At 36.6% G+C, this 23862-nt stretch overlaps 1 protein-coding gene across 1 annotated transcript in view; it reads left to right on the top strand.

Annotated features, from left to right (window-relative positions):
* LOC144975823 (neuroglian-like) overlaps window positions 1-23862 on the top strand; it is a 171556-nt gene that overhangs the window by 83521 nt on the left and 64173 nt on the right. The window contains exons 3-4 of the mRNA XM_078920014.1: window positions 8335-8396; window positions 10478-10990. Of these exons, the coding sequence (XP_078776140.1) occupies window positions 10888-10990 (103 nt within the window). The 5' untranslated portion in view covers window positions 8335-8396; window positions 10478-10887. The remainder of the gene's footprint in view (window positions 1-8334; window positions 8397-10477; window positions 10991-23862) is intronic.

Here is a 23862-nt window from a genome sequence, read left to right as displayed (position 1 = left end):
CATTTAAAAAGACAGAAAACAATGCCCGTCAGTTAAAGGAGTAGTAAAAGCGCGTTCATCACAGTCACTATACAAGTTAACAATCAGTAAGAAAGAACGAATTTTCTTTATTATCTTGGCAGCAGGCTTATGGTTGATGGAAGATGCGATCGTACCGATGCCAAAAATAAGAAAAAAAAAAAAAGAATTTGATTTTTTAAGTTTAGGATCATTTGTAACGAAAAGGAAATGTAGAATAAAGAATGGTTTGTGTTTTATAAAACTGATCTACTTGGTTGTCTGATAGTAAAGTGTGTTCGTACTGTTGTAAAGTGCGTTCCAAAACTTTGACCATGGGAAAGGATGGCTTGAGAAAATGGAATGCGGAAAAGAGAATATTATTCTTGTGGTTGTCAGTAAATAAAAGTGTTCCAATGCTTGGACGTTGATAAAAGATGGTGTGAGAAATATGAATGCATTTCAAATGCGTCCCTGTAGGAATAATGTTTGGGGTCAGTAAAAAAAAAAAGAAGAAGAGAGAAACAAATGAAAAAAAAAATAGAATGAAAATACCTAGTAATTCACCGAGACGTATTCTGAAGTGGAAAATTTGAAAACTGTGGCCGTATCGTATCTCACAAAACAATAATAAGAGGGAAAAGTTACGGCGTCACGTTTATTGAGTCAAAGAGTGGGCAAACACACTCATTACTGAAGTATGAAGGCAATGTTGAAATACGATAAGTAAGGACCTTTGGCCGTCAACGTCTGCCACCAAACGATACCTAAAGACAATGAAAAAGGAGATCGGCCTCTTTAGGGCTTCGCTTATCAATCACCTAGGTGTCGGAACGCCGATGTGAAGACAATTTTGGTTGTTGGACGGAAGACAAAAATGTAAATTCTGCCATAAAACCAACATGGTAATAACCTATCAAATATGTAATGGAGTCTAATTAGACCCAGGCCGGTGTTTGATAAAATCTATGGGGCGTATTGGAGCAGTCGAATTCTCAATATATGTACAATTTCGGTTTCAGAGCGGAACAAATACTCACTCCCTCGTTTTCCAGACGCCGATGGACACCTGTGCCGCCCATAACATTGCGCATTCTGTTGGTTTAACATACAATGTTGAAATAATTAGGCCTTTGTACCAAGCTCATTAGTCGAACGTACAGACACTCACACGCCAAGATACCTCTTCCGGTGCCAGTAAAAACTACAAACGAACTCGCTCAAACATTATTTGCAGTATTTCTCTCTCTCTCTCTCTCTCTCTCTCTCTCTCTCTCTCTCTCTCTCTCTCTCTCTCTCTCTCTCTCTCGCTCTATCTCTCTATCTCTCTCTCTCCCCCCTCTCTCTCTCTCTCTCTCTCTCTCTCTCTCTCTCTCTCACACACACACATACACACAGCCTCGCTGTACCTTTCTCAGGTGTGTAATTAGAGTTGCCGGTTATTGTTAATTGTCTAATAGAAAGTAAGTTAGGCAAAGGTTGGAGAACAGAAGAGGAGTGGAAGGCCAAGCTGCCGAAATGTTTGTCGACTAGAAATTTACTATAATTTTACATGTTGTTTTTTTAGGGGGGGGGGGGTGTGAGTGTGATTTCCGGGCATTGTTTGATTAACGTCCAGCTGGTCCTGGTGACTATCAGTCTTATGATGTAGGACTTTGTTAAAAGAATTTAAAAAAAAAAAAGCCGCTAAGAGTTTAAAATCACTTTTAAGTATGTATTTCTCTAAGCTGTTGTAGGAAAAATTCAAATATACAGTATTACCTGTTGTACAGCGCCATGAATGCAGATATACGGAGAGAAAGAAAAAAAGATGCCTTCCTCGAAGTCGGAAGAGAATATTCGTGCATTAAAAAAAAAAATCTCAAACCTGCCAACCCTCTTCCCCCTTCCCTCCAGGGATTTTCCCGTTGTTGAAGGTCTTAAAAAATCCAGTTTTTTTCCTCGATTTTTTTCATGATTGATTTAGTTATGTCTACCAAAGTAATATGACTAATCTGAGGGTTTTAAGTGTTGTTTATAGCAGTTTTCTATTATTTTGTTGCACCAAGATTGATGCCAGAAAAGTTGCAAGGGCTAATTCTACTATTTCTTGAAGGACTTTTTTTTATATGAACGTAGTTAGGGTCAGGTTGGAGTGGGGAGACACTGACTTTAAAACAGGCTAACCCCGGCATTGTTGGCTGTCAGCTCTGCTTTGTCTGAGACAACTTTTAATATGTAGTCCATATCACACAATTGTCTGCTCCATCAATACTTCAATCTCATGTAGTCTAGAAAATTATATTTTTAAAAAAGAAAAGAAAAAAGAATGACAAAACCAATCAAACAATTCAACATGCATTCTACATCGTGATTGAATTTAATTCTCACACATATCATCCTGCCATCGACTTGACTGCCTGATCGGGAGAGTGTACGTGTAGATTTATTGCAACATTCAACAGATGGCAGTGTTATGTGTTAACAGTAGTAGACTACCGTACATGCACAAAATGCTTTCCTGTTATTTTCAATTTTGGTAAAAAAAAACAAACTAGTACTTTATGATATATCGATTAATTGAACTTATCAACTAGTATTAATAAACTTTCGAAATCTTCAAATCGATTACTTCCAAGCCTAGAGTTGAAGACTTTCTGACAAATTTGGGGTCATCTTAATCTAGCGATACCATAATAAGGAGTAATTTTTTCTTCCTGTCCAAAATGAAAGTAAGTTGTTTAGTCTGTGTTCAGCTGTAGACTGATAGCATCAACGGTGTGTTAATCAATTATGCTATGAATGAATAATTATGAGCTATTAATACACATTATAATCCCCCCACGTACGAGATGATGGCGGATAACTCATGAGAATGTTGAAATAATAGTATGTCTCCATTAATTCTGAAATGTGACTCATTATAATACGGCGTACCAGAGTTTGATATGTTTAATCCTTTAACGACGAAGCTGAATTTCTTTTAAATTTCAATTTTTACCATTGTTTATGTTACTCATCAAAAGGTGGCGTCGACAGGAATGCACCTTCAATGAAGCTCACGTTAAATCGTTTTTTGTTTTGTTTTGTTTTTAATTTTTTAATTTTTAATTTTAATTTTTTTTTTTTTTGGTGAAGACATGATTATGGCAACAGAATAAAATCGACCCTTTTTTGTAAAGGGTTATTTTGATCTGTTATATAGCGTTTTTACGTCTGTAGTTTTTGCGTTAGTCGAACAACGATGAGCATGTTAAATGAATTAGTGATTCACAATAAATGCAAATTTGAATTAATTTGCATCTTGTATAAGTGGCATGGTAGGGTTTATGGTTGTTGTTTCCCTTGACCCGAGTTTTGTGATAGTCAGGATATGGTGAGCATGACATATGACTGGCTATGGTGACATTTTGCTTTAGTTTGTATACTTGTAGGCTATTAATATTAAGTCCTAATAACTTAACACCATTTGTCTGAATCTGAACCGTTAACAAAGTAAATCGAGGCATGCCTCACTGCCATTACCTTTAACGAGTAAACTACCGTACTCTCGATTAAAAAAAACACGTATTTTTTAAAAATGGCCAGAAAACTCGTCCTTGAAATATCAATCGATTTAAATTACCCTCATCTCGGCAAACACTCACAAACCTGGGAGCCTTGCTACGTCCCAGGTTTGAGCGTGTCTGCCAAGACGAGGGTCGTTTAAATCGATCGATATTTGAAGGACAAGTATTCTGGCCAAAGTTTTTAAATACATGTCTGTCCAGATTAAGGCAGTTAACTGGTTAAATCGTTAATTCACGTTTTAATCGACCCTAATCCATAATTCCGTAATTAATTAAAATGTAAATTCTTTAAACGGTTTATTGGCTTTGATGTGTTACCCCATTTTCTTTCCTTTGGATTATTATTGTATACATAATACATACGTTATAGTCAAATCGATTTCTTATCTTAATTCGATCCGAAAACGGGAAGTTTACGGGCCAAATTGAGTTAAGCTCCTTTCAGTTACAGCACGTGTGCGACAAAAGCACAATTACTGCTTAACCCTCTAGAGCCCAAGATTAGATCCCATGGATAAAAAAATTATTTTTTTTTCCACAAAATAAGTCAGAAATGATGTATAAAACATTAATCAACTTTTAATTTTTGAAAAAAAAAATTTACAAAAAAGTTACAGACTATGACAAAAATGTCATATTGGGCATTAAGGAACAAATAAGGATATGACAAAAACGTCATACTGGGCACAAAAGATTTTAGATCTGTCTCTGTGTGTGAAACTTGTAAAAACAGTTTCTTTGCTTATTGCAGCACAAATTTAAATTGCATTTGCAGCAAAACATCACTGCTTTCTGGTGACATCCAGGGAATTTACAAAATTGTCTCTTTGCACTACGTGGAAGGTGATTGGTACCATCAAGTCGCACATCATCTGTTGGACGAACAGATGGCAGTGTCTTATTTGTTTTGTCGGCGCCACTGTCTAATGATGGTCGACCTGGTTTTGTGGCAACGTGTATTAGACTAGTAGCAATTTCTGACTGGAAGTCACTCAGTTTCTTTGGTTTTACGCCAAGGAGAGCACAATGGCGCCTATACAAAATCCAACTTGTTACAACAGTCATGTTGATGGTATGATAGAAAATGTACAAATACCAGCGGCGAGTTTTGATTTTTGCTTTGTACAAAGTAAAGCCGTCAAAGAGTCCAAGAGATCGACGCCACCCATATATTTATTGTAGGATTTAATAACTTCAGGGCATGGCACTTCTATTCTTTCCTTCTTCTTTCTGTCATAACGGTGTACTTTTGTGATAGGATCAACCCCCTTGAACGATGAAATGACATCCACTTTTTTATTGTCATACAATCTCACTGCCACAATATTGCTATCAACTTCAATCAAACTGTCGTGCACTCCTCTTCGATCCTTCTTCATGTCTTTTTCTGATCTGAACTCACAGCCTTTGAGACGGTTTTCTCGTACTGTTCCAGAATAGAATATTCCGCGTTCTTTCAGGCATTTCACCAATTCCAAACTAGAAAAAAGATTGTCAGCAAAGACTTTGTAATTTTTGTTTGACTCCAAATGTTTTACCATGTCCATCACCACCTCTCCTGTCATGCCTAATTTTGATTTTGTTGAGGACTTTATAGATTGGTAAACAGTGAAGTCATGTAGCAACCCATCACTACCGGTCCGCGCCCAGAGTTTTATGCCCCACTTGTGTGGTTTGTTTTTCATATATTGTTTGACCACACTGTGCCCTTTAAAAGCTACCATGACTTCATCAACACTTTGTGTTTCAAGGGGAATGAGATGTTTTAGATTTTCTTTTAGGCTGTTCAGCCAGGGACGAAGTTTCCAAATACGATCACTATCATTGGGTGTGGTATTGTCTGTGAAGTGAATGTAACGACAAAGCTGCAGAAAGCGATTTCTCACAAACACGTCAGCAATTGGAGGATACCTTGTTGCAAATGCCCAATATGCTCTCACACAATGGGCTTTCATTTGTCCCATTCGAAGATAAATACCTATAAACTTTTCTATTTCTTTCTTTGTGCATTTGAACTGAATTCCCTTCTCAGCCATTGCATAAATGTTTGTCTGCTGTTCAACATTTTCCAACATTTCATCAGAGATAATCTCCCTAAAAAATTCATAAGGAGTTTTCAAATCATCAGGCATTGGCTCAACATCACCAGTGAATGTTGTGTCTGGTGGTGTGAAAGGCATACGTATCCACATTCCCTGATTCATCATTTGTGTCAGAATATCTTCGTCGATTTCTGCGGCCAATGCATCCTGTTGTTGCAGTAGTTCAGCTCTAACGACAGCCAGGGGTATGTCATCCTCTTCGTCAAAACCATTGTCAGATACTGTTAATCTTCTCTTTTTGCGTTTTGGTCGTTGTATTTCTTCATCATCGGACTCGAAATCATCATCACTTGGCACATATTCATCTTCAGAATCAAAAAAATCGCTCTCATTTGGGTCGATACAGGCTACCAAATCGTCAATTTCAGAGTCACTATCCATTCTAAAAGAAAAGAGGAGAAAGAAAAAAAAATATAAATAAAGCATGGCAAGAAAAAAAAACAGACAGAATAATAATACCTTAAATATGATAAACATTTACCTCCCATGGGGATACTTATCCCTGTAAGACCCACTATGACATTTATGTCATATAGGAAATTGGCCTTGTGCCCGGTATGACGTTTTTGTCATACTACTATTTCAACTTCATTTTCATCAAAAGTAAATACAATCTAAATTTTAAAACTGAATTAGAATATAAATACAGACATTAGAGAATGATAAGATCAAAAAAATAATACTGATGCTACTCACCTTAGATCTGATTGGCGCGGATGAAAATAATGTAGTAATGTAGTGCTTCCAAACCTTGTGGGCAAAAATGTAAACAGGAAAAGGAAACTAATAAAAAATCTTCCAAAAACCAATCTCCTTCTTCGGGGAGCTAGAAAGGGTAAAGGGGAATAACTGCCAATAATAAAAAAATATAATAGTTTAATTGTCACCAAGGGCAGCCTCCCTTTAATACGTATGACGTTTATGTCATACTGGGTTCTAGAGGGTTAACCATGTAACTGCCGTACTTTGGAGAAATTGCGTATTACAAAAAAAAAAAAAAAATGGCCAGAAAACTCGTCCTTCAAGTATCGATCGATTTAAATGACCCTTATTTGGAGAAAAAAAAACCCCTCTCAAACCTGGGACCTGGCCAGGTCATTTAAATCGATTGATATTTTAAGGAAGAGTTTTCCGGCCAATTGTTTAAATACGCGTCTTTCCAGAGTGCGGCAATTAACTGGTTAAACAAAGAGCTTTTCTTAGAATCGATTGAGATAATCGTTTCAATGATACATGTTTACATATTTTTTTTTTGAGAATATGGCCATTAAGCTTACTGGCTGGCTAACAAACTTCGCGACGGTTGTGTGTGGGCAATGACCTCAAGAAGTCGAGGAGAGCGACTCAAGATAGACATAGAGTTTGAAACCACTTTTTTATTTGGAGTGGTGGATAGCTCAGACAGAAGAGCCACGCTCTGCCCGGCCAGGCGGAGTTGTCGTACCAGTAAGGTTGCGGGTTCGAGCCCCCATCGCGCCGCGAAATTTTTATTTCTCTGTTGTCTTCTGGCACTTTCCTACTCACATCATTTCTTGTTGTTATCAATGTTTCTTAGAAACTCTATGCTGACATATTCTTTAGTGTACCAACACAATATGTAATTGTTGTCTCTTTTACAACCATCAAGTGTTCTTTTTTCCTTTACGATCATAATATTTTCTTCTTTGCAATGATCTTTGCTAACTTCACCTCAATATTATTATATTTCTACACTACAACTACTATCGTCCTCCAACCCCCTCCCCCCCCCCCCCCCCTCCCCCCCCTCCCCCCCCCCCCCCCCCCCCCCCCCATCCCCCTCTTTTTCCCCCATTAAAATTAGCACAAAATAATAAAGAAAATGGAGCGTCCGATCTAATTTTTTTTTCTTTCTTACTTTCATATTTTTCTATTTGCGCCACCCCCTTCCTCCATTTCAGCTCCCCCCTCCTCCTCCTCCCCCCCCCCCCCCCCCTCTCGGTCTCCCATTTCCTTTTGGTGCGCTTATCCTCTGTTGAGGGATAAAGTAAACAAACCTGTGACAGATTTGTACCCTGTGGCCTACAAATTGGAACACACAGCTGGCGGTGATAAATCTTACACACAATAATTTTGGGTAGAATGCAAAGATATTGTAATTAAAATGAATAACACACGTGTGACCGAGTTTCTAAAATCAGAAACTCTCGTTTCGAGAGAGGGTTCTTTTTTATTTCTTTGAGAAATTCCTTCTGCCACGTTAGTATGTTTCAAGTTCGTATAATATTATTAATTAGTCAATCGTGTACTATTTTAGTTTTGGTTTTCCAGTTTTAGTTTAATGGCATTTTCAATACATTTTAGTTTGATTTAAAAGAATTGACGTCACTCGGGTCTTTGTTATTGTTTTTTTTTTTGTTTTTTTTTGTTTTTTTTTTTTTGCCACCCACGTTTGAGAATAATTCTCACTTAACTGTATTATCCAGAGTTTAAAAGTTCATGGTTACACAGAGTTTTGTGTGTTGGTCCGTTATACTTCCGGATGGCAATGGTGTGAGCTTCTTAGCCAAGCACATAATTACAGCTCTTGTCATCCACACCGCAATATGAAGGCCTACCAACATGTTAAAACTTTGTATGACCAGTAGCACGAATGATTCATTTTATCGACATATCAAATTCACTAACCCCCTTTTTCCCCCTTCTTTTTCTCTCTTTTTTTTTTCCAGATTCTAATCAATCGGAGCAGCCGGTCAAACCCCGGGTAGGAGGATCCTGGGATGTTATCATGGTAGCTACTGTCAACTACTAACTGCTGTCAGTGTCACTTGTCACCAGCAGTCGTTTAACACATTGGTCACCTCTGACATTTGGGTGACCTTCTTCTTGCCGGTGCTGACGTGACACCAACACCCACTCACGCAATCTATTCAACCACCCACCTATCCCTTCACCCATCACCGTATATATATATATATATATATATATATATATTATATATATATATTTAATATATAAATATTAATTATATATATATATATATATATCCATCCATTTATCTACTGTACTCTGAAAATTAAAAAAAAAACAACTCATGTTTAAAATTTTGGCCTAGACACATGTCCTTCAGATACCAATCGGTTTAATTAATGATCCTCAACTTGTCAAAAACTCTCAAACCTTGGAATTCCTTGAAGTTCCAGATTTGAAAGTTGTTGGCAAGATAAAGAGGAGTCATTAGAATCGATCGATACTAGAAGGACGAGTGTTCTGACCAACATTTTAAGAATGTGTTTTCGTTCCAGAGTACAATAGTTATGCACCCAACATACCAAATTACATTTAGTTACGTTGGCAACATAGCATCGAAAGGTTAACCTAAATTAGTCATTTTACAGTTAGTTACACATCGTACATGGAAAAAAAACAACCCAAAAAAAAAAACAAAAAAACAAAAAAAAAAAAAAACAAACAAAAAAACACACTCTCAAAACAAAACAAAAAAAACAAAAAAAAAAAAACAATTAAAAAAAAAAACTCCAGAAGAAAGAACAAAACCAAACAAAACAATACAAAAACAATTTTAAAAAATAACAAACCAAAACAAAACAAACAAAAAAAAAATAAAAAAATAAAAACCAACATAGAACATCATAAATAAATAATGGATAAAATATTTACACATAAACTCACTCGACATTTTAGCCAGAGATCCAAACTCATAACATCGATCGATTTAAATGGTCCCTTAATTGGTCAAGGTTCTCAAACCTTCTAAAGGATTGCTGACAAGATTGGGCCCATTGCAATGCGTCGATTTGATAAATGAAACCTTTTTCTGGCCGAAATTATATTAAATTAATGTCAAACAAAGGTGTTTTGTCAGTCATTGGCAGCACACGGCAGCTCACCCCCACCCAAATGATTAACTACACCATTACATCACTGATGTCCCAAGAGTGCTGCATTACTTAATTGCTAGTAGAAGTAAGGAAATAACAATAGAGGTTCGGTGAATTGTAAACCATCTTTATGTTTGTTCTTCCACGGAGTGTCACAGGGTTGACTGCTTTCCGCCCACGGGTGTGATGTAACGGCTGGTTCCAGCATCGTTCTATTATTCCGGATTATTGCTCATTGTGTCCAGCGGACTGTGGTGGTCAGTATTAGTACTGCTGGCAATCGGCAAGGCAAAAAACGCCGCATCACTCTTGTCGATTAATATTTCATGGTCCCCGGCTATAGGCTATGATAATAATATATTGATTGGCATGTGAAATCTGTCGTTTATCGGACTTTATGGTCACCGTGCTTTCATGCTAGTTCTTACAGAGTATGTCTGAAATAAGTCAGCGTCAGTAATTGTTTTATTTGAAGGATTGTTAGAAAATATTACGGTGCTAGACATTATAAGTTATTATTACTGTTATTATTATTATTATTATTATTATTATTATTATTATTATTATTATTATTATTATATTATTATATTATTATATTTATTTATTATTATTATTATATTATTATTATTATTATATTATTTATTATTATTATTATTATTATTATTTATATTATTATTATTATATATTTTATTATTATTAATTATTTATTTTATTCGTCATTTGTTTAATTATCCTGTTCATTCATTTATTCATTCATTTATTTACTTATTTAGAATAATATTTAGTTATTGTTTCTTCAATTTATTTATGTATTTATCGATTTGTTATCTATTTATCGAATGGGTAAAAATTCACTTCACTGTAATTTATTCTCTGTGGATAGCGAAGAGCCATGTGATAGTCAGAAATCGATTCATATTTTTTTTTATTATTCTCTTCCCCTACCCCCATCCCAATTTGGTGTTTACAGATTTCTATACTATTTGGAACAATGTAGTCATTCTAGCAGTAATTTCATGTTTTACCAGCAGTCCATCTTAATCAATCGTAATTGATTCGTATCAATAGCAGTATCATAGCTAGATTCGAAATCATTACATCAATACAAAGTGGATTCTCGAAGGGTATCAGTCCGCACGCAAACGCCGCCCATCGGCCTGTTGTGTGTTGGATAAATATTTAATCAAGTGCCAGTTGATAGAAATAAATAGTTCCTTGTTTGCCATTCGGTTGATGAGAAACTGTACGAGCTGTAATAAACGACTGCTACAACTGTGAGGTAACTGTTCTGTGAATTTTGGATTATTGGAAGGAATCGTTTGTTGTTTCAATTTTATCACCGTGCCTGTTGGATACTATTGTATCGGAACTCTCCCGACAATGGAAGTAAGAATATCGAGGACGGCTGTTGCCACCCTCATCACCGCGGTCTGTCTCCTAGCAACGGAAATGTCCCTTGTGGCGGCCAAAAATGAGCTGAATAGTAAGTGGTCTTTGTTGTTATTGTGATTGTTTTGATTGATTGGTGTATATATGTATATTATATTATGAATTGATGGATGGATGGATGGATGGATGGATTTATTGATGGAAGGATGGATTGATGGAATGGATGGATGGATGAATGAATGAATAGGAAAGGATAGACGGATAGATGGATAGATAACAGGCAAGATGAACATATATTATTGTAAGTTACAAAAAAGATAAATTGGTTCATGTAAGAATGGACATATAGTGTAATGGGCTTCACTACATATTGCAAAAAAAAAAAAAGTGTTAATGGTATTTACTATTACCATCATTGTCACCACCATCATCAACTTATTTTCCTCCTCATATTCCCCATCGTCGTCATCCTCGTCGTAGTCATCATCACATCATCATCATCATTATCTTCATCATCATCATCATCATCATCATCATCATCATCATCTCTCCCTGTCTGTATTGTTCCCATACGAAGCATCTCCATTTTCACTCTTTCGTTAGTATTATCTCTCTCTATCTTTCACTCTCTCTCTCTCTCTCTCTCTCTCTCTCTCTCTCTCTCTCTCTCATACACACACACAGCACACACTTACACACACACACACTCATACAAACACAAACAACCCCCCTCCCCCTCCCTCAACTTTGACAAAACTCAATTTACTTTATACCGTAAGGAAAACTCGAAAAGTAAAGTTATCGGGATTAAAAGACCAGGAATGGCTCTCAGCGGTGGATCTTGACAATGCAAGAGAAATACATCTCGGTGAGTGGGTGTTAGGACTGAGTCACGGAATCCATCGATTTTGGTGGGCAACCCAAAGAAAGAAATAAAAGACACGGAATAAATAGAATGAAATGAATCAAAAAGCCGAGACAGAGAGAGACAGAGAACAAAAAAAAAAAAAAAAAAAAAAAAAAAAAAGAAAAAGAAAAAGAAAAGAAAAGAGAATTGGAAATGTAGCCAACCTTTATTTTTTTCCTCGTTCATTTTTAACGCGTTAAAAAAACAACAACAAAACCATTGGGTTATAAAATAACTAGCGGATCTAATGCTAAGGCATCGATTAAATGGTAAGGTATCTCGTTCTAGTACATAAAAAGGCACCCAGAAAGTGACTTGCACGGTATGAAATAGAAATTAGTTTCACGTGAAAAGCTGGAGATATCAAATTAGGCTCTGTAAAACTCATTAAGTATGGTTAAATCGCGGACATTTTAAATTGGAAACGTGCGTATTTGATTTATTACTATTTTATATTATTATTATATACAAGAGAGAGAGAGAGAGAGAGAGAGAGAGAGAGAGAGAGAGAGAGAGAGGGAGAGGGATAGAGATAGAGAGATATATAGATATGGATAGATAGATAGATAGATAGATAGATAGATAGATAGATAGATAGATAGAAGATAGATAGAGGGAGAGAGAGAGAGAGAGAGAGGAGAGAGAGAGAGAGAGAAAGAGAGAGAGAGATAGATAGATAGATAGAGAGAGAGAGAGAGAGAGAGAGAGAGAGAGAGAGAAGGGGGGGGGGGGGAAGAGAATTTAATTTTAGATCACATTGACGTCATGAGAGTGAGATATGTAGTGTTGATCTGATAATTGAGTACCCTTGTTTAACCAGGAAGTCAAACACAAGGGCCTCCCTAATAAGGACAATACTACTATTGTACAACGCTACTGGTTTTATTGTTTCCACTCTATCAAACGCCAAATAGTATCAGCTCTTGACGCTTATTCCCCTACCTACCAGTGACTCTCGCCAAGATTTGTAATTCCTCATTGAATTTGAGACGATTTGCCTCAAATAGTTATTGTGCCGAGGTGACTTAGATGCTAAAACTGCTTATTACCCTTTAGATGAGACGTCAGTACAGTACTTTCCGCCAGCTCTAACAATCCAAGAAACTTAGTTTATTCACACCAAATTTTCTCTAACATACTAATGGTGTGTAATATACGTTTGTGTGTGTGGGTTTTTTAAAAAAAAGAAAAATTATTTTTCGTGTGGCTTTTTCCTTCTTTTTGACTTGTGATTGCTTTTGCGGAAATTTACTGTACAATATACTGTCCATACACACCCACACACACCCACACACACACACACACACACACACACACACACATACATCCTGACCTATTGGAAGACGAAGCACCATAGCTCGTCACAGCAGCGTTTAAAATGTGACCATCGTCTCGAAACGGTATTTTCTCTCATTTCAAATTATGATTCAAGCTCAGTTAATAAAGATTTGAATTGAATTAAACCCTTTCATTCAGAATTCTTTGATGTTTCTTAAACCTCATAATTCTCCAATCCCGGTCAATGTGACCTTACGCTTCATTTTCCCCATAAGAGCGTTCCACACAGAGGGAGCAGAATGTGCGAAAGCACGTCGTGAAAAAGTCGACTTAGGAATCAAACGGTTCAAGTATAGGGAAGTAGATGAGCGGAGAGAGTGATTCGGATTGTAGATAGAAAGAAGAGATTACACGTAGTTGGGAGCAGTGCCTTCTAGATCATTGCGACATAGCACCGGATTGACACTTTGGGTCACAAATGTTATTTATAATATCTCTAATTACACATCATTTCCGCTTTGATGAGTGCTCCTGATTCGTGAAACTATAAATGTTACAATAAGGACATTGTCATTACAAGGCCATTGTCATCATAAGGACATCGGATCTCTAGGAATTCATAAAACAAGTTTCCTAAAAGCTTATTATGAACCTCTATTGTTAGGTTCCGGTTGTATTGATTAACCCATCTAGATTATTTCGACAAATCACTGGATTGACACTTTGGGTCACAAATGTTATTTATAATATCTCTAATTACACATCATTTCCGCATTGATGAGTGCTCCTGATTCGTGAAACTATAAATGTTACAATAAGGACATTGTCATTATAAGGCCGTTTTCATCATAAGGACATCGGATCTCTAGGAATTCATAAAACAAGTTTCCTAAAAGCTTTTTATGAACCTCTATTGTTAGGTTCCGGTTGTGTTGATTAACCCATCTAGATTATTTCGACAAATCACTGGATTGACACTTTGGGTCACAAATGTTATTTATAATATCTCTAATTACACATTATTTCCGCTTTGATGAGTGCTCCTGTTTCGTGAAACTATAAATGTTACAATAAGGGCATTGTTATTATAAGGCCATTGTCATCATAAGGACATCGGGTCTCTTGGAATTCATAAAACAAGTTTCCTAAAAGCTTTTTATGAACCTCTATTGTTAGGTTCCGGTTGTGTTGATGGATTCGAATCACTAATGTTCCGCGTTTTTCTTTGTTTAATCAGCTACTGGTCTGTTACTTTATTAAATAAGGTCTTCTTTATGAGGCGCCAAATTTGCATAGGGGAAAATGTAAATATTAGAAATATTGACATTTCATTATTCATATTATTAATTCTTGACGAGAGAAAAAGACCTTTAAAAAATGAATGAAAGAAGTTCCTACAGCTTCAACGTCGATTAACTTGACTTGAGATTTTTAAAAATATAGTGCAATATCCACATAACATGCTCAAAGCGCTTTACAAAGAGTCCCTGACCAACAACAACACATAAAATGTTGAACGAGACATGACACCTGTTAAGCGATATTGCATTTTTTTTCCGACATAGACAACGTTGTTTACGGCTAGATACTAATTTTACACCTGAGTACGGTGAGAGAATGTGAATAAAAAGCTGTTTCCAATGACTCAACTGTGCGCCGCTCAGAGTTGGACTTGAACCCAGGTCCTTCTGATCCGAAGTTGAATGTCATACCACAAGACAACATAGCCGCACAATGAAAGTAGGCGATAATTTGTTTTATAAGGATGGTCTCCATAACGGGTACACAGGTTGTCTAGGATGGCTCGAAGCTGTTTCGATTTTCTTGTTTTTTTTAAAGTTTTATTATGATGATGATGATGATGATGATGATTTTGATGATGATGATGATGATGATGATGATGATGATGATGATGATGATGATGATGATGATGATGATTATATATTATATTATTTATTATTATATTATTATTATTATTATTATTATTATTATTATTATTATTATTATTATTATTAAATTAATTATTTATTTATTTTGTTAATAGCATATCAAGTTCTATAGACGTAGTGAAGATTCAAATTATTAAAATGTATCGATGAACGGAACGAGGTTCCTTATAGGGAGGTGGCATTATTCATGTCGGTGTGGTAGACTGGCCTCTGGAAGACCTCTCAAGTCTACAAGAATTCTATGAGGCTGGCTTGTATTGATTTTTCCTGTAGTGAGGGAAAAGGGTTGGGAGTGATTCCGAGGTTATTTATAGTCAGTGTTTGGGGGGGGGGGGGGGTGTTGATTCTAGTCATTTAACCCACTTTTTGTCTCTACCCCCTCTTTTCTTCCTGTATATATATATATATATATATATATATATATATATATATATATATTATATATATATATATATATATATATATTATATTGTGCGTGTGGGTATGTGTGTTTGTCTCTGTGTTCGACTACCTATATGTTTCTTTGTTGATTTTCCTGTTTTCCAGATGTTGTCTTTGATTTCATCCATTTTGTCAATAATCCCGACTGTGTGTATTTTGGGTTGTTTCTAATCATATCCAATTCCCAACCCCCCGGCCCCACTCCCCCACTCCCCCACCCCTTCTCACTAAACTCCTTGTATATATCGGGGTTTTTTTCAATCACACGCACAGACACACACACATACACACACACACGCGCGCACACACACACACACACACACACAATAATTGAAAGAACTATACATACTATTCACCATTCATTTATTATATATCCTATATACGGTGCAAAACGTATTCCACGTACTTGCACGGACAAAATAATAAAGACAAGGAATCCATGAAAACGAGGAATAGATCTACTTGAAATTGTTAACAAAGAAAATATGGAAATTTGTAAATTTTGGATATTTAGATTTGTACGATGAATAATTGAAAACAAATAAAAAGAGGCGGCTATGTGGTCTAGTGGTATGACACTCGCTTTCGGATCGGAAGGTCCTCGCGCTCGGCGCATAGTTGAGTCCTTGGAAAAGCCTCTTTACTCACATTCTCTCACCGTGCTCAGGTGTAAAATGAGTACCTGGCCGGTAACAGCGTTGTCTTTGTCCGAAAAATTGTAATATCGCCTAACAGGCGTCATGTCCCGTCCTACATGTTAAATGTTGCTGTTGACCAGGGACCCCTTGTAAAGCGCTTTGAGCACATTTAGTGGATATTGCGCTATATAAAGCTCAATAAGGAATAGGAATGCATTCTGCACTGTATTTCATGTAATCCACACAGCTCTGTAGGTCTAATTAAAGGAATTAAAGCATGTAAAGGGTTGTATTTGAATGGTTCACAAAGGTATGATACTTTTCAAGGCGATACACTTGTTCTATTGCCTCTCAAAAAGATTCAGTTTAACGTCACCTTTGTAGTTCAGTTCAGCTTCATTTTCTTTGTGAGATATTTGATTGCTGTAATATTATATTCTGGCACACTGCTGATTTTAAAGTTTTATTCTTGTCATTTAATCTCTGCAGTAGTGTTATCATGTTACATCGTACCGTTTTCACTCATATCCTACTACCTGAATCTCGTTTTTCTTTAGTTTCGACTTCTCGCCCCCTCCCCCGCCCATCTTCCCCTACAATTTTCATGAAAATTCTGTAACTGTAATGTGCTTTAAGCACATTTAGTTAGTGGATATTGCGCGGTATAGAAGCGTTTATCCAAGATATTATTCTACTCTTTTAAACAAAGTCATTAATATTGTTTCAAAGCCAGTCTTGTTTATGAATTTAAAAAAAACAAACAAACCATCTGTTGTCTATTTGAACCAATTCCCATTTGTCTTACTTATTCTTGGGTGCTTTAAATTATAATTCTAGGACTTTTTACTATCCCATTTTCTGCTTTTTTTTACTGGCGCTGATGTGACCTTAATGTGTTGCAAGCGCCGTAAAACCCTTAAAAACAAACAAAGCAAACCAATTATCAAATTATGATACCAAACATGATTTTGCGATTTCGGAATGAATTAAAAGATTTGGGTTAATGATAACCACTCGCTCAATCACGCGCACAACAAAACCCACTTTCAGAACCTCTTCATCTCTTCAATCTTCTCATCCTCCTCCTCTTTTACCACCACCACCACCACAACCGCGGGGACACAGTAATCTCTGGTTGGGTCCCATGGGAACTCGTCGGTGTCTGGAATTCATCTTTTCCTTCATTGGCATCGGATCCTGATTCCTCTTTGTTGCTGTGCCGAGTCCTCTTTGATGAATTGTGTCTTTATTTTAGATCGGATCGTATTTTTCTGTTTAAGATCGCCCCACCCGATTACTTAGATTTGATTTACCAGTTTCTGCCATACCCTGGTAAGGTACGTATTAAAAAAATTTGGCCAGACAACCGTAGTAGTAATAGTATATGACCCCCATCTCGACAAAAATTCTCAAACCTGAGACGACCTCGAATTTTCTTGTCAAATTTTTAGCTCTCAGGTTTGAGAGTTTTTGCTAAGATGAGGATCATAATTTGATCGATCGATATTTGAGTTTGCTGGCCTAGAGAACTGCGACATAGATATGGCCGATTCGTCGAAGCCCACAACGGCATTAACAATAACAACAACAACAATAACAATGATGATGATGATGATAAAAAAATAATGATGATGATGATAGTAGTAGTAGTAGTAGTGGTAGAGAGAGGAGTTCAGATACAATGCTTCTTTGTTGCTGCTCTCTGCTTTATATCCATGGATATTAGATTTCCCGCCATGGTGACAGATTGATATAGTATTACAAAAAGTTAGTGACACCGGAGAGAAACCAAAAACATCGATAATTTTCAAACACCCTATAATTATTAATAATTTCCTCGTCACAACAACAAGGCACAGCCCAAAACATACCCGTTGTCGTTGTTTTGGCTTCATCCCCTTTTCCTCACGACACCATGAGTTCTTATTGTCTTTGGACAGTAATTAGTATCAGTAACCTTACCCGTTTACACTCACTCATATTGCCCACATTGCCACAACCTCCTTTTGTCCTCATCAATCAATGTCGGGAAGAAGTTGTACCATATATTATGGCTGATTATCATACAATATTGGAAACGTGACAGTTAGGATGGTGCTCAAGAGAGAAAGAAAGAGACAAGAGAGAGAAAGGGAAAAAGAAAGAAAGAGAGAGAGAGAGAGAGAGAGAGAGAGAGAGAGAGAGAGAGAGAGAGAGAGAGAGAGAGAGAGAGAGAGAGAGAGAGAGGCGGGCGGAGGAGCAAAAAAAAAAAAACAACAACAAAAAACGAGAAAAGAAAATTCAAGTAGGGAAAGAATATAAATGCAGGCGTCCTTTTCTTTTTATTGAAGCCTGTAGATTTTTTTCATTAGATGTTCACATAGATAATTGTCGCCCACGTATTGTCAAAGATTGCTTCTTTCCTGTGTTTAAACGGGTACGTTCTTCTTACATTATATGTGTACTATAAGATTTATAATCCCACACCAAATAGTCTCCCCCCCCCCCCCCCCCCCCCCCATACACACACACGCTTTCGACAATAAAAAGAAGAGAAAAAGAAATTTAAGAAACACAAACAAACAAAATAAAAGCAACAAAAAAAAAAAAAAAAAAAAGCAAACAAAAACAAGACACAAAAATAAAAAACCAAGCCCCGCCCAAAAAAAAAACAACAAAAAAAAAACAACAAACAAACAAAACAAAAAACCCCAAACAAACAACGAAGTCCTGTGCGAATCTTTCCCTCTATTGACATCGTTGTCATTGTTGTCATAGTCAAAACAATAAGCTATCTGAGTGGCTCTCTTGTACGATCACAGTAAAACAGTACTGCGAATTTTAAAAGTCCTTATAGCAATGGTGGTATTTTTACCAATATTTATCAGTGAGTTGATCAATACATGAATGAATGAATAAATAAATAAATAAATAAATAAATAAATAAATAAATAAATAAATAAATAAATAAATAAATAAATAAATAAATTAATTAATTAATTAATTAATTAACCAACCTGAGTTTTTTTGAAGCGCAATGTCCACTAAACGTGCTGAAAGCGCTTCACAAAGGGTCCCTATCCAACAGCAGCAATTCTAACCTGATATGACCTCTCCATAATAACTGAGGTAATAAGATTGGCTTAGTTCTCTCTCCCCTGATCTCGCCAATAATAAGAAATCATCATACTCGCCATATACTTCTATATGATAGAGAACGTCAATATCATCATTACCATCACCACCCCACTCCACCACCACCACCATCATCATCATTGTCGTCGTCGTCGTCTTCGTCATCATCATCATCATCATCATCATCATCATCATCATCATCATCATCATCATCATCATCATCATCATCATCATCATCATCATCATCATCATCATCATCATCAACTCTACCTCCTGTTGTTATCACTCTTACCAACCAACCAATCATCACCAACATCACCCAAATTCTACCTCATCACTCATTGACACAATCAACACAAACCTTCACTAAACACTCTTCAGAAATGTGACGACATGGCGATGACTCATAAGCTACTCTGCTCATAAGGACTAATAGTAATAGTGACTATTATCGACTGTAATCGACCACCCCATGTACTAAAACCCCGGTCATGTCGCAACGTAAAAATATTCAATAACGGTGCTTGATTACTCACTAATGGTACCGACGAATTCCATAGCAGTAACATTTCCTTGTTATTGTTATGTAGTCGATCGAGTTGGTCGTATGTAGTTATGACATGTTACTTGGTCCTGGTTCTAGATCGATAAAGTGTGAGTACCAATCAGTAATACAGCGGTACTGATAGTCAGTGACTAATTCTGCTTTACACTGACATAAAACTTTTTGTTTCTTTTCTTTTCTTTTTTCTTTTTTTTTTTTCATTTTAAAAAAAAATGCTTTGTTTGGCCAGAAAACTTTTACTGATGCTATGCGTTTAGGTAAAATACTCAGAACATCCGCCAGCCGGATAATGCACCAACACACAAAACTATATGTAACCTTAATGTTTATAGTCTGATCATGACGTGACTATATAGTACTCAATAGGCCATGAGTCTGATTGATATAACTAATCATTAAAATGGCTGTCTAAAAAACAATAACAAAGAGCTGAGTGACGTCAATTTCATTCTATTTATATCACATATTATGAGACCAGTCGTCTCTAAAGGGTATTAAGTCGGAATGAACCTTGATGCTCAGCGGTATGGATTTTGCTTCGTACCCTAGCCTTATTTGCGGCGCTGTACTGCGGCTGATGCCCGGGTTATTCCAGTCTTCCCTTGGAATAGGGCTTAAAGACAATTATCCCCTTGGGGATAAATAAAGGGATTTTTAAAAAGTTAAATGATCTTTGTTGAAATAAATGCCGGAAAGTACTCTATGATAGAATAGCATCCTATCTAAAGGGTAGCAAGCATTTACTATTGTCCGCTTCACGCTTCCGAAACCGAGATAAACTCCGGCTCCATAGGTCTGCTGGCTCTGAATGACTACTTCTTTTTTCTCTCATACCGACATAATACCAGGGAAGGCCACATGTTGATCCATTATAATGATATAAACAAGTGTGCATGAAAGGTGGTAGACAAAGCAAGAAAGAAAAATACAAGAAAAAAAAAAAGCCATCCCCCCAAAAAAATCAGTCTACCTCGACTGGGGATCGAACCTCAGACATTCTGATTACCAGTCAGACGTGCTACCATTACACCACATCCATTAGGGTGACAGCCAACTTGTCAAAAAGTCTACAAAACCATAGACTGTAAAGAATTCTTTTAGAGACTTGTTGATAAGTGTGGGTAATCTTAACAATCGATTGATACTTTAAGTAAAATATTTTTGTCATTTAACACCTCGATAGCTCTGTTGATAGAGTACTCGCCTCACAAACAAGTAACCAATATCGATATCGAAACAGGATGCATTCGAGATATTTTCTGACCCCATCCCCTTCGCCCTTTGTCCACACAGCAGTTATTGTGTAGCTGGGTCTGTTAGGTCTGGCGGAGACCACTGTCATAGACTCGTGTCCTGTCTAAAGAGCATTTGAAAGTATCCGTTTGACGCTACAGAAACCGGGGTTAACTCCGGCACTCTGGAATTTTATAGTCCACAGACGAACAGCGTGATTGTTTTATCCAGACTGTCGTCAAATCAAAACACAACACCAAGTCCACTCTTCCAGCATAATGAGTCATGTCTTGTTGATTTGCTTTTAAAAGATGGCGTCGAAGCTCAGAGGCACTACGTAAGAAAGTCAAGCAATACTTAGTTTGGTCAGTAATCAGATGGATGACAATGTGCTTTTGAATAATATAATTGCCTAATACTTAAATTATCTCATTGAACTAAGGTATGAATGAGTGCGGTAATTTGATTTTTGTCTCAAAACTAGGCACCATATCGCTGTGCGACTGACGCCAATTATTGACAGCACAAAAATGCTTTACTTTTGTCATTATTCTTCGACGTGTAATGTAACTAGTCTTTGTCTGGAATCATCATAATATTATATTATTGTCATCATCACGGATCAAAAATACTGCCATACATTGTCTAAATACCCCCCCCCCCCCCCCCCCCCCCCACGACCCCCAACCCTCCCACCAACCCCCCCCCCCCCCGACCTCATTTCGTTCAAACTTTTAATTCAATTTTCTCAATCTGGATCCACTCAAACACCTTACTCAATTGTTTTTAAACATAAGATACAATTGTTTTTCGTCATGTATGACGATCATAATATTAGAATTAATAAACAAAAACAGAAAAATTTTTTTTCGTAATGTATGGTATCCATTCGCATTAATCATATAACTAGAGATGCTGAATTCATTCTTAGTTATGTGATCGCACGGTGGATTAGCATAAGACCTCACGTTTTATGTATCTTGATTCCTGACTGACGGATGGATAAAATCTTATGTGTTTTAGTGTATCTTCCTGCTGAAATAAATCTATTCTTACTTTGCTACTCTCTCTCTCTCTCTCTCTCTCTCTCTCTCCCTCTCTCTCTCTCTCTCTCTCTCTCTCTCTCTCCATCTATCTATCTATCTTTCTATCCATCTATTTCTCCCTCCCCCTCTCTCCTCCTCTCTCTCTCTCTCCGTGTGTGTGTGTGTGTGTGTGTGAGAGAGAGAGAGAGAGAGTGTGTGTGTAGGTATTTGTGTTTTAGTTTTCACCCCTTAAACAAGGCCTAATTTCTTTCAAAACATAGTCATTAAATACCCTATTTAATTTAGTAGATTATTTACTACAGTCTTTATTACTGTCACCAAGAGAACAGTAACAGCAATAAGGCACAAGCTCTAGTGATCTCGATTCTCACTGCAAGACTTTTTCTTTCCACTTCGTTGTGATTTTGCCTTTGAAATCATAATGAAAATTGTCATATTTTTCTTTTAAAAAGCGTTTCATTTGTCATATTTTATTGGTTGACCTGACGAGGTCTAAAGAGAAGCTGACATTGGTTTTTAGCTCCAGGTGAAAACAAATTTTAATTCATTAATGCCATTGTTCCCTGTAATAAAATCAATGGGGGTCCCGTCATAGGTTTGATGTACGACTTCTCATATAATATGATATATTAATAGACCGATTTTGTATTGAACAACGGTCTTGTTTTTGGAATTGTCCTAGAATTCGTGAGTTAATAAATCAAAACTTTATCGGGTAAAACTGATAATAATGTCAAAAGATGGATATTTATCGATTGTCTTCTGATTCTCTTCTCTCTTCTCTCTTCTCTCTCTCTCTCTCTCTCTCTCTCTCTCTCTCTCTCTCTCTCTCTCTCTCTCTCTCTCCCCTCCCCCCACCCCTATCTCTCTCTCTCTGTAAATGGGCGTTCCGGAAAGTTAATCGGGTTTTCCTTTCACTAACACATCAATGAGGAATTGTGTCAATCCTAATTTTATTTCATTGTCATTAACATCTGCATTGTGTTTGATTCGAGACCAGTCTTTAAAAAAAATATTGTGAAAGACGTGTTTAGTTATGTAGGCCACGCGCCGCAATCCTGCATGAATGAGTCATCGCTATGGCCGCGATGATGAAGACGGTCACAATAATGTTATTATTCTGAGTGTGAGCAGAATTTAACTGTTTGTCACCATTTGAAATACGATGATCATCGTGATGGCAATGGTGATGGCGGAAGCATAAAATTCTACGCCTATTCTTTCTCTTGGCATCGATTTCTACGATTATGGCTCTCTCTCTCTCTCTCTCTCTCTCTCTCTCTCTCTCTCTCTCTCTCTCTCTCTCTCTCTCTCTCTCTCTCTCTCTCTCTTGATCGCATTAGTATAACTATGACAACATCAACAGAATCATTACATTGTCATTGAGAGATGAATGACGAGAGTGACTCACGACAGATTATATCGTATTCGCTGGTTCGATGACCTAAAAAAAAAATAATTCCATTACGACGCAATGTAGTCGTAAGTCTTCGATCCGGAATGCCTTAGAATTTAAGAATCTTGCACTCTCGATTTTTAAAATAATTTCGGACGTGGTCCCAGTCCCTGCAAGAACGCTGATGTTTTAATTTTTGATATTTAAAAAAAATATCTGTTCTCTCTTTGCCGTCTTTATTTATGTATTTATTTGTTTACTTGTTTATTTATTTATTTATTTATTTATTTATTTATTTATTTATTTATTTATTTATTTATTTATTTATTTATTTATTTATTTATTTTGGTTTTCTGATAATCTGAAGTTTTTAAATCATTTTTTCTTTCTTTGCCTTCT

Source organism: Berghia stephanieae, chromosome 6, assembly GCF_034508935.2.
Source record: "Berghia stephanieae isolate SIO BIC M18660-M18661 chromosome 6, UCSD_Bste_1.3, whole genome shotgun sequence".
Taxonomy (NCBI): domain Eukaryota; kingdom Metazoa; phylum Mollusca; class Gastropoda; order Nudibranchia; family Aeolidiidae; genus Berghia; species Berghia stephanieae.
Note: the sequence above shows the minus strand (reverse complement) of the source record. Positions and strands in the feature narration are given on the sequence as shown.